The sequence below is a fragment of the Uranotaenia lowii genome, chromosome 3, assembly GCF_029784155.1.
Source record: "Uranotaenia lowii strain MFRU-FL chromosome 3, ASM2978415v1, whole genome shotgun sequence".
Taxonomy (NCBI): Eukaryota; Metazoa; Arthropoda; class Insecta; order Diptera; family Culicidae; genus Uranotaenia; species Uranotaenia lowii.
Window position 1 is genome coordinate 125182976 of NC_073693.1, and position 12862 is coordinate 125195837.

Here is a 12862-nt window from a genome sequence, read left to right on the forward strand (position 1 = left end):
CCCAAACAGACATTAAACATGACACAGGCTAATTGGCGATTATAGCTACTTATGAAGCGGAAACTCTGCATTCGAAAACAACCTAATGCGATTTTATCGCTCGTTCACCGCCCATGAATACACAAATAGCGCAATTACCACAACCTTGTAATTGCGTTGCAATTGTTTGTGGTCAGCTTCAATATTCGTAGAATAAATTGAAAAACCAATAGCTTTACATTTTATCGAGTAACGGCAAAAATTATGGCTCGTTTAGCACGAAATGTATCTTCAATATTGATTTCGCATCCTGCCTCGCCCCAAACTGGAAACAACAACAGCAAATGTTCTGCAACACAAAGAGGATCCGAGAGATAGAATTCCGGCAACAAATCCATTCAATCGATGTGTTCAACATCCAACTTTATAAACACTTAATGGTATTCGGAGGAAGTGGGAGTTCAGGAAGCAATTCAAAACCCAAGCCACGAAATAGAGTGGGTGGTCGTGGCCTCTGGTCGTAAAATAATAAAACTTTTCATGATGTAATTTGCAGAGCAAACAAACAACCGGAGAAGCGCCATTCAATGAATCCTAATGATTATTCCTGTCTAGTACGAGATTCGCCAACACCAACGCCACGCACCACAATTCCGGAAAAGTCGGACGCTTGAGTGGCTCTCGTTATTTCCTTCCATTCCCATCCCATTCTCCGATGCCAACACTCTCTGATCACCGCGGCGCAGTAACGGAACAACAACCGGATCCGGAAGTGTGCACAGCTTTCCCCGGACAGGTCGTGGTGTGCCAGATACAAACGAGCTCACCATTCGTTCCCGGCGTGGAGGTGTTTTCGGAAATCGTGAACCCGCGCCACCCACTACATTCGAGCTTTCTCTCCCTGTCCGCCACTCGAATGATAAATTTGCACTGTCCAATAATTACCAAAGTTTGGTCCGTTTTATGACCCAGGGACATTTTCTTATCTATTCTCCAGGTAGGAACGAAAGACAATTGGGAGACGACGAGATTTTCATTCCTAAAGAGTACACAATTCTCCTTTTCCCCAACCATTTATTTTATAGTGCCCAGTCGATAGGGCTAGGGAGAAAAAAAAACCCGATTCTGCCGAAGCCATTTGACCTAGTCCTATTAAATTCATCTCTTGACGCCACCGCCATATAGCAACAACAAATACAATACCAAGTGAGGAGGCAAAAAAGAAGAGCAAAATAGAATAAAAGAGCAATCAATTCAATTGCTACACTTCAAATAATTGATGTTTGATTATTTGTGGCAACAAATGGACGATCGGCACGAACTATGACCGGAGACGGATTGTGTTTTTCTGCCTTCAGATGACTTAAAAAATAAGCGAAATTTCGAGCATTGATGCATTGTTGCAAATTTTTAACTTTAAACAGTTTTGGATTAAATTCAAAATTTAGTACAAACGTTAGGCATTTAAAATTAATATCTAATGTTTTAAAAATCAACGATAATCAAAATTCAGGTTTTGGCAAGGTTGCCAAATCACAAAAAAAAAACAAAATCTATAATTTCACAGAATCTTGGGCAAATATTCATAACAGAATCTGTATCACAGAAGACAGAATTTTTTAAATATTCACTGATTTCATAAGTTTTGTGAGTCTTTCTAAAATGATAGTTTTTCCCAGCAAACATGAAATCGCATTAAAAATGATAACTCAAGTCATTATAAACGTTACTACGAATAGTAATTCCAACTAACGCAAGTAAAAGGTCGTAAAAATCGTTACTCGAAGTCGGATTAAATGGTTTAAATCAGATATGATAAAAAGTCCGTCATGTTTGCAGATTTTGAAGACGATTTCTTTAATTTTTATCTCCTGCGTGGGTCAAGTGAGAGAACAGCTTTGTTGTTCTCTCTACGACCAGCAGTGCAACCAGATTGCTTAAAATCAGATGGCGTTTTTGCAAGAATTTTCCAATGAGAGAAGCAGCATATATTGTCGCTGGCAACGGTACGCATAATTTGAGAGAAAAAACTTGTGATCTCTTGCATTCTTTCAGTATGTATTTATAAAGTGTCGGATATCATCCAATTCGTATACTTTTATCGCTTTAGCCAGAAGTTGAAAATATGTATGAATATTGTCTCCACTTTGATAGGTAAATGCTGTTTTTTTAGAGTTTCTTACGATCATTCTTTAATGTTTATGAAACGTATAACAAAATTGTTGACAATTATAACATCAAAAATGTTTGCTGGGTTATTGTCAACATAAATTTTGAGTTTTCAACAATTTCTTGAAAAATTATGTTAAGATTGTAAATTTTATTTGATTTTTTATTCTAGTAATAGACCCAATTTTTGATTATTTTTTTAATAAATGAATGATATTTCCTTCACTAAAAACTATCTCAGAACTTCTGGATAAGATCCAAGAAAGTCACAATATTGTTTTCGTTAATTCATAGATTTTTAGGACACTCCTGGTTTTTAGCACAATTCGTTGGATCGGAAGGATCAATATGAGGAGTGTTCCGAAGATTCACTTCACAAATTTACGTTGGATCAGGAGGACCAACATAAGGACTGTTCTGAAGGTTATTTTCACGAATTTACGTTGGATCGGGAGCACTAACACGAAGAGTGTTCCGAAGGTTAACTTTAGGAATTTACGTTGGAACACGAGGAGTGTTCTGCAAGTTCACTTCCTAAATTTACGTTGAATCGGGAAGACCAACATGATAAGTGTTCTGAAGGTTCACTTCGCGAATTTTCGGTGAATCGGGAGGACCAACACGAGGAGTGTTCTGGAGGTTCACTTCATAAAATAAAGTTGGATTGGGAGGACCAACATGAGAAGTGTTTGAAGGTTCACTTCACGAATTTACGTTGGATCGGGAGGACCAACACGAGGAGTGCTCTGGAGATTCACTACATAAATTTACGATGGTTCACGAGGACCAACACTAGGAGTGTTCTGAAGGTTCACTTTACTAATTTATGTTGGATCGGGAGGACCAACACGAGGAGTGATGTGAAGGTTCGTCTCACGAATTTACGTTGGATCGAGAGAACCAACACGAGGAGTTTTCTGTTGGTTCACTTTACGGATTATGTTAGATCAGAAAGACCATCATAAGGAATGTTCTGAAGGATCACTTCTCGAACTTACGTTGGATCAGGAAAATCAACATGAGGAGTGTTGTGAAGGTCAACTTCACGAATTGACGTTGGATCGGGAGGACCAACACGAGGAGTGTTCTGAAGGTTCACTTCATAAAATAACGTTGTATCAGGAGGTAAAACACGAGGAGTGTTCTGAAGGTTATCTTCACGAATGTACGTTGAATCGCATGGACCAACATAAGAAGTGTTTTGAAGGTTCACTTCACGAATTTACGTTGGATCAGGAGGACCAACACGAGGAGTGTTCGCGAATTTACGTTGGATCGGGAGGACCAACACGAGGAATGTTCCGAAGATTCACTTCACGAATTAACGTTGGATCGGGTGGACCAACATGTGGTTTGTTCTGAACGCTCACTTCATAAATTTACGTTGAATCGGAATGACTAACACGAGGAGAATTTTGAAAGGTTCTTTTCATGATTTTACATTGGATCGGGAGGACCATCACGAGGAGTGTTACGAATTTACGTTGGATTGGGAGGACACGAGGAGTGTTCTGAAGGTTCACTTCACGAGTTTACGTTGGGCCGGGAGAACCACCATAAGAAGTATTCATAAGGTTCTTTACATAAATTTACGTTGGATTGAGAGGAACAACATAAGGAGTGTTCTGAAGGTTCATTTCACGAATTCACGTTGGATCGGATGGATCAACAGAAGGAGTGTTCTGAAGGTTTACTTCGCGAATTAACGTTCAATCGGAACAGCCAACATGAAGAGTGTTTTGAAGTTTCACTTCACGAATTTACGTTGGATCAGGAGGACCAACACGAGGAGTGTTCAGGAGGTTCATTTCATAAATTTACGTTGGATCGGGAGGACTAACACCAGGAGTGTTCTGTTGGTTCACTTCACGAATTGACGTTGGATCGAGAGGATCAACACGAGGAGTGTTCTGAAGGTTCTTTTCACGAATTTACTTTGGATCGGGAGGACCAAGATGAGGAGTGTTCTGAAGGTTCACTTCACGAATTTATATTGGATCTGGAAAACCAGACGAGGAGTGTTTTGGAGGTTCACTTCATGAAATTATTTAGGATCGGGAGGACTAATACGAGGAGTGTTCTGGAGGTCACTTCACGAAATAATGTTGGATCGAGAGCACAAACGCTAGAAGTGTTCTGGAGGTTCACTTCATGAATTTACGTTGGATCGGGAGAACCAACCCGAGGAGTGTTTTGGTGGTTCACTTTACAAATTAACGTTGGATGGGGAGAAGCAACACGAGGAGTGATCTGAAGGAACACTTCACGAATTTACGCTGGATCGGAAGGACCAACATGGGGAGAGTTCTAAAGGTTTACTTCACGAATTTTTCGTTGGATCGGGAGGGCCATCACGAGGAGTATTCTGAAGGTTCACTTCATAAATTTTCGTTGGATTGAGAGGACCAACACGAGGATTGTTCTGGAGGTTCTCTTTATGAACTTTCGTTGTATCGGGAGGACCAACAGGAGAGTATTCTGGAGATTCACTTTATAAATTTTCGTTGGATCGCGAGTACCAACACGAGGAGTGTTCTGAAGGTTATTTTCACGAATTTACGTTGGATCATAAGGACCAGGAGGAGTATTGTGAAGGTTACTAATCTACGGTGGATCGGGAAGAACAACACGAGGAGTGTTCTGAAGGTTCACTTCACGAATTTACGTTTGATCGGGAGGACCAATACGAGGAGTGTTCTGACAAATAGGAGGAGTATTCTGAAGGTTCACTTAACGAATTTACATAGGATCGAGAGAACCAACACGAGGAGTGTTCTGGAGGCTCACTTCACGAATTTAAGTTGGATCGGGAGGATCAACACGAGGAGTGTTCTGAAGATTCACTGAATAAATTTATGTTGGATTGAGAGGACCTACACGAGGAGTGTTCCGAAGGTTCTTTGCACGAATTTAAGTTGGATCGGGAAGACCAACATGAGGAGTATTCTTAAGATTCACTTCACGAATTTACGTTGGATCGGGAGGACCAACATGAGGAGTGTTCACTTAACGAATTTACGTTGGATCGAGAGAACCAACACGAGGAGCGTTCTGGAGGTTCATTTTAGAATTTACGATGGATCGGATGGATCAACACGAGGAGTTTCGCGAATTTACGTTGGATTGGGAGGACCGTTATGAGGACTGTTCTGAAGATTCATTTCATGAATTTACGTTAGATCGGGAGGACCAACATAAGGAGTGTTCTGAAGGTTCTTTTTACAAATTTACGTTGGATCGGGAGTACCAACATGAGGAGTGTTCTTAAGGTTCTTTTTACAAATTTACGTTGGATCGGGAGTACCAACATGAGGAGTGTTCTGAAGGTTCATTTCACGAATTTACGTTGGATCGGGAGGACCAACATGAGGAGTGTTCTTAAGGTTCACTTCATGAATTTACGTTGGATCGGGAGGACTAACATCAGGAGTGTTCTATAGGTTCACTTCACAAATTTACGTTGAATAGGGGGACCAACACAATTTTCGTTGGCTTCAGTTGACCAACATAAAAAGTTTCTGATTGTTATTTTATCTTTAAATGTTTTGTTATTTTAATGACGTGTTTTGATAAGTCGAGTCGCCTGAAGTTTGATTGCTATGGAAATTCCAATCAAAAGCTTGAGTGCCTGGTCAAGATGGGAGTTCCGACTTAAGTTTGATTGTGATGGGATTTCCTTTAAAAAGCTTGAGTTTCCAATCGAGATGGGAATCCCGACTAAAGAGCTATTATAAATCAGTAACTACCTAGTTTAAAACACGATTCACAGTTGTATCTGTATATCTCATCCATATGAAGAAGGTGGGTAGCAAGATGAAAGGTCCCTAAGTGTTGGAACGGGAGTGACTGAAGATCTTCATCTTAATAATCGTAAAGACGTGAGGTCCCACAGAAAAAGTTGCACCATCAGCTGCGATGGTTCAAAGATCAGTAGTGAGAAAGTTATTGAAGTGTTTAAAAACTACAACTGAAAAAGTACCGAATGTAAATTCCTCAGTCCCTGTAATTATGTAATTTGAAAAAAATTGCCAACCAATTTTTGTTACGAAAAACTTTTCCGTTGAACAAATGCTGTTTGTAATCATAAAACGATTTTTCTGTGATTTTTGAGTGAAAAAATTAAGCTAAAGTTAGTCAATTTTCCCTGAAAGATATAAAGAAAACAGGAAAAGGAACAGTAATCAAAATCTCCCTTACAGTTACGCTTGGACTACTCTCCAAACCATATGATTTGCAACCAAATATTAAAAAAATCTAAAGATTTTCCAATCTATCACAACAAAAATTTGTTTTTATTTAAACTTTATGAAAACCCGCATTCAAAAGAAATCGGTTTAAAAGGACCAAAGTTATTGATGAAAAACGGGTCTCAGAATCCCATACAATCTTCAGGCGCGTTGAGTGAACCCTTCCCGTGTTTCGATATGGCCCAAATTTGGCATGAGACCTTATACTAGGCCTAGGAACAATTTTAGCCTGCAGCGCATAACATTCCACAGGTTTTAAAATTTCCATAAAAATTGGCGCACTCTAGTATGTATGCATATATTTGTAGATTAATTTTGCATCTAATACATTTTTTTTGCATATTTGTGTGGGAGGGAGATGTGTAGCCGATGAAACAAAAAACACGTAATGCTATTTTTCGCTCAATCTACATATACCGCAAGTAGGCACAAACTATCAACGATGCTTTGACCTTTTTTCTTTGCATTTAAATCCCTACTTAACCCGACAGACCCGAAAATGGTCCTTCTCAACGAATGAGTGTGTTTATTTATTATGTTAGGTACCCAGTAACTCACCTAGGAAATCTTCAATCCGCCGAATCTGGGTAACCGGATCCTCTATCAATTGGTCACCGTTGACGACCAGCAATTGCTCCCGCGGGAAGACCTCCAGCCACCTGTGCACGTGGACGTGATACTGCGATATCGCCAACGGTCGATACGCTTCGTTAACGGTTCCATTTGGCAGTATCGCCAGATCTTCGAATGACCTGCGTGAGAAAAAGGAAAAAAAAGGAAGAAAAAACGAATCAGTAAAGTATTAGCAACAGCAACACAAGGACATCCGTTGTCCTTCCTCCTTTCTTGGCTCCGGTGAAGTAACAAAACTTTCCATCACAAGCGGTTGAAGAATGATTTGGACGTGAATTAAAATTAAATAACGTACAAATTATACTCCCGGGTACAACCATTAGGGGCCATCTGGAGACATCTCAGCCGAAAGCAACGATAACCAGTCAAAGCCAAATCCAACGCCCGGTGACATCTTTTTTCCTCTAAATTTAATCTGTTGAATTATCGTGAATAATGTATTGGCGAACGCTTTCACTCGAGATTGATTGATGCGAGTGGCAGCCAGGCAGGGTTTCGGCTGACTGCTGACTGGTCCGATCGAAGCGTACAAACCTTAATGGGCAATGTCGTTAATTCTGAAGTTTCGAACGGCATTGTGGATTTACTTTTGCCTTGAAAAAGTGATGGGTTGTCAATCCTCAATAAGTCGTAAATCTGTCACTGGAAGGTTCAAAATGTACCAAAGATTGACAAAATTTTCCATTTTCTATCACAGAATGAATTTAAATAGCATTCCAGTTGTATAAACTCGCATTTGAATAAGTACTTGAGACATTAAAAATGTAATTCGATTAGAAGTACGCGAAACATAAAACGCCAAAAGTTGCCTCTGGGCCTTTGATTTTCCAAAGAAATTTTGAAATATTCTTCCACTGCATTCTGCATTGTGTATTCTGTTTCAAACTCATTGCTTTTTTTCGAAGAATATAAATAAAAAGTTTTGGCGATTATCTATTGACAATTTCGAAATAAAACGCAAGCAAAAGTGGAATTGACTGTTTTCGTTTGAAATGTGATAACTAATTCTTTTAAGACAGTTGTTTGATTGTACTTTGGGATGTTTTTGAAGCTTTTTCACAACTGTGTGAATGAATAAAACTGACACTTCGTCATTTCGCGCCGAGTCAGTTTGCACATTTGGCGACCGTGGCATATTATTTCTTATAAGCATTTTTTTTTTGCAAAAAATTTCAACTAACGAGGTTGAAACCCAACCAGTTCATCAACTATCCATAGCGAAAAATATTGGAAAAATGAGTAATTCGAATACCCATTATGTTCGAGAGCTATTTAAACAAAAGTGGTATGAAGAAAACGTGCTACTTGTGATGATAAGCTTGTTTTTTTTAAATATTTATGGTAAAGGGTGATACGGTCAACATTTGGTCAATATCAACTTGACTTATTTCTTTCAATTTTGCATTTAAAAAACCTGAACACCCCTCATTTTGAAGGTGTGTGTAGGATGATGTTCCTATTTTGATTTTGGAATTCACTCTTCAGTTGTTAAAATGCCGTCCAAGGAAGAAGACCAGCGTATCAAAATTTTGCTCGCGCATCGCGAAAATCCGAGCTACTCGCACGCAAAGCTAGCAAAATCGCTAAAAGTTGCCAAATCACCCGCTACAAATGTAATTAAAGTGGTTGGGAAACGTTTGTCGATAGCCAAGAAGTCTGGATCGGGGGGAAATCGAAAACCGGAAGCCGCTGAGACAACAAAGAGAGTTGCCGGTAGTTTCAAGCGAAACCCTAACCTCTCTCTCCGAGATGCCGCAAATAAGCAGGGTGTATCGTCTACAACCGTGCATCGAGCCAAAAAACGAGCCAGACTATCGACTTACAAGAAGGTAGTGACTCCAAATCGCGATGATAAACAAAATACGACGGCCAAAGCGCAATCCCGGAGGCTGTACACGACGATGCTGACGAAGTTTGACTGCGTGGTAATGGACGACGAAACCTACGTCAAAGCCGACTACAAGCAGCTTCCGGGACAGAAGTTTTATACGGCAAAAGGAAGGGTTAAGGTAGCAGATATTTTCAAGCACATGAAACTGTCAAAGTTCGCGAAGAAATATCTGGTTTGGCAAGCCATCTGTACCTCTGGCTTGAAAAGCAGCATTTTCATAGTTCCGGGACTAACAACCAAGAAATTTACGTAAAAGAATGTTTGAATAAACGTCTGCTGCCTTTCCTGAAGAAACACGGTTGTTCCGTACTGTTTTTGTAGGATTTGGCATCTTGCCATTACGGTAAAAATACCATGGAGTGGTACGCCGCCAACAACGTGCAGGTGGTTCCCAAGGACATGAACCCCCCCAACACGCCAGAGCTCCGCCCAATTGAGAAATACTGGGCTATTGTCAAGCGGAACCTAAAGAAGACCAAAAAACCTGCTAAGGACGAGCAGCAGTTCAAAGCAAACTGGCTTTCTGCAGCGAAGAAGGTGGACAAGATGGCTGTACAAAATCTGATGGCAGGGGTTAAGCGTAAGGCCCGGCAATTCGGATTTGGAAAAGCGGAAGCCTAACTGAATATTTTTCCTGAATTTTATACTAATTAAACTTGAAAAAGAAATTTAATTTGATTTCTGAATAAACGATTTCATCGATTTACACGCGTTTTCCTTAGACCAAATTTTGACCGTATCACCCGTTAACGAAATAATGCCGAAACTGCACTCGAAGAAAAAGTTAATTCACAATTCTGTTCACAATTTCAAACGAGTTGAGAGTTAAATTGGATGACGATTTGATAGGAAAGCCTAAAAATCGATAGAAATTTCAAGTGAGTTGAGAGGACAGCTTGAAATTGAATGGCAAGTAGAGAGGACAGTCTGAAAAACCGATAGAAGTTTTAAGTGAGTTGAGAGGAGAGCTTTAAATTAAAAGGCGAGTTGACAGTCAGAACCAATCGATAGAAATTTTAAGCGAGTTGAGAGTGCAGCTTAAAATTAGATGGTGAGTTGAGAGGACAGCCTGAACAAATCGATAGAAATTCCAAGCGAGTTAAGAAGAGAGTTTGAAATTGAAAGGCGAGTTTAGAGAACATCCTGAACAAATCGGTAGAAAATTCAAGCGAATTCAGAGAACGACTTGAAATAAGACGGCGAGTTGAGAGGACAGCCTGAAAAATCGATAGAAATTTCTAATGAATTGAGCTTGAAATTGAATGGCGCGTTGAGGGGACAGCATGCACAAATCGATAGAAATTTCAAGCGAGTTAAGAGGACAGCTTGAAATTTAATAGCGATTTCGAAGGACAGCCTGAAAAATCAATAAGTTAAGATTGCAGCTGGCAGCCTGAAAAATCGAAAGAATTTTCAAGTGGGTTAAGAGGACAGCTTGAACTTGAATGGAAAGTTGAAAGGACAGCTTGAACAGATCGATAGAAATTCCAAGTGTGTTGAGAAGACAACTAGCGATTTCATGACGAGCTGAGAGGACAGTCTGAAAAAGCGATAGAAATTTTGAGCGAATTGAGAGGACAGCCTGATCAAATCGATAAAAATTTCAAGCGAGTTAAGAGGACAGCATGAAATTTAATGACGAGTTGAGAGGACAGCCTGAAAATTCGATAAATATTTAAAGAGAGTTGAGATTGCAGCTTGCAGCCTTCAATTCGAAAGAATTTGCAAGTGAATTAAGACAACAGCTTGAAGTTTAATAGTGAGTTAAGAGAATAACCTGAACGAGTCGATAGAAATTCCAAGCGAATTGAGAAGACAGGATGAAATTGAATGGCAGTTTGAGAGGGCAGTCTGAACAAATCGAAAGAAATTTTTAAGCAAATTGGGAGGAGAGCTTAAAATTAGGTGTCGAATTGAGAGGACTGCCTGAACAAATCGCTAGAAATTTCAAGTTAGTTGAAAGGACAGCTATAAATTTAATGGCGAATCGAGAGGACAGTCGAAAAATCGATAGAAATTCCGAGCGAATTTAGAGGACAGCTTAAAATAATATGATGAGTTGAGAGGACGGCCTGCACAAATCGATTGCAATTTCAAGTAACTTAGGAGGACAGCTATTAAATTTAATGGCGAGTTGAGAGGACAGCCTGAAAATTTGATCGAAATTTCGAACGAGTTGAGAGGACAGTTTGAAGATTAATGCTGAGTTGAGAAGACAGCCTGATCAAATCGATAGAAATTTCAAGCGAGTTAAGAGGACAACTTGAAATTAGATGGTGAGTTAAGAGGACAGCCTGAACACATCGATAGAAATATCATGCGAGTTGAGAAGACAGCTTGAAATTTAATGGCGAGTTATGAGGACAGCCTGAACAAGACGCTAGAAATTTCAAGCGAGTTGAGAGGACAGCTAGAAATTGAATGGCGAATTGAGAGGATAGCCTGAAAAATCGAAAGAAATTTCGAGCGAATTGAGAGGACAGCTTGAAATTAGATGGTGAGTTGAGAGGACAGCCTGAACAAATCGATAGAAATTGGGAGTTAAGAGGACAGCTTGAAATTTAATTGCGATTTGAGAAGATAGACGAAAAATCGATAAAAATTTTAAGAGAGTTGAGACTGCAGCTTCAAATTAGATGGCGAGTTGAGAGGACAGCCTGCACAAATCGATAGAATATTCAAGTGAATTGAGAGGACAGCTTGAAATTTAATTGCGAGTTGAGAGAACTGCCTAAACGAGTCGTGAGAAGCGGTCAGCTTTCTTTGCGACTTATCTCGACTGTAAGTCAGCCAACTGATGCGTTCACAAAGGTGTTATTAAGGGTGAGGTATGCGAAGTTTTTCAGCGTTTTCAATTTGCCAATTAAGGGAAGATGTTGAACTTAAGGTTTTCGGAACCGTCAATTTTGATCCTCGGTCGAAACCAACACATTAACTGTTTTGGTTCCCACTTGTTGTCTGATATTCTGAATGGTTAGCTCAGAATATCACACATTATTGAAAAAATCAATGAGTGAGGATATCAATTCAATGCAGTAATGTGGGTATCGTAAGTGTAATAAGCAGTAGTTTAACGACATGACAAAGAAGGTTAATAAAAGATAACTCTATTTCACCATTGAAACCTTCGTTTTGAACAATACTTTTTGCTGGTTCAAGGCAAGATACACTTTTCTGAAAACAAGAAAGATTATCCAAAAAAAAAATTGGTTTTTTTTAGAAGACCGTTAATAAAAGCGGCAGTTTTCCCTCAAGTTATATTTGAAATACCAATAGAGAAATTTCGTAATCTAGAAAAGACACATAACATACATACGTAGAAGTGTCAGTAGAAGAAAAGCAATGAAACTTTTTTATTGGTATCAATTCATTCAACGAGAAGTATATAAACAATACCTGGACTATTGTATGCACTACCTCAAACTGATCTAAAACTGACTGAAATATTCTAGAAATAAAGGGGTACAAAAAAATTAACTTATAATTCACTGAAAATTTGGTCGACTATTTAGGTTTGGAGTCAAAAATTTATACATTATTATATTTTTGCAAAGCCATATTGAAAATGAATAAGGCATACCCCTCGAATTTTTTTTACATAATAAATTATGGCAATAGACCCGACTTTCAGAATCTAATAATAAGGTTACGGTAAGGTGTTATATGGCTGAATCGTTGCAGGCAGTGCCAAATCCACTGAACCAACTGAACTGCGAGGTTCTCTACAGATACTAACCTCGATAATGGCGATGTGGAAGATAAACTCTGCTGCTGGGGCAATGTGGCTGTTGCCGCGTGACTTCTTAGCTGGGTGTAATCCGATATTGCCCTCGTCACCGGTTCCCTCACAATCAAAAGCAGTTTAATGCTGGCATTCATGGCTCGAACCCGCTCCGGTACCTGTTAGAAGAGAAAAAATAGAAAGAGAAAAAATAAAACTCAA

At 39.3% G+C, this 12862-nt stretch overlaps 1 protein-coding gene across 1 annotated transcript in view; it reads right to left on the reverse strand.

Annotated features, from left to right (window-relative positions):
• The window catches only part of LOC129751722 (heparan sulfate glucosamine 3-O-sulfotransferase 5), a 368160-nt gene that overhangs the window by 246857 nt on the left and 108441 nt on the right, over window positions 1–12862 (reverse strand). The window contains exons 5-6 of the mRNA XM_055747388.1: window positions 12656–12819; window positions 6954–7147 (exon numbers count right to left, since the gene is read on the reverse strand). Coding sequence (XP_055603363.1) covers window positions 6954–7147; window positions 12656–12819 — 358 coding nt within the window. The remainder of the gene's footprint in view (window positions 1–6953; window positions 7148–12655; window positions 12820–12862) is intronic.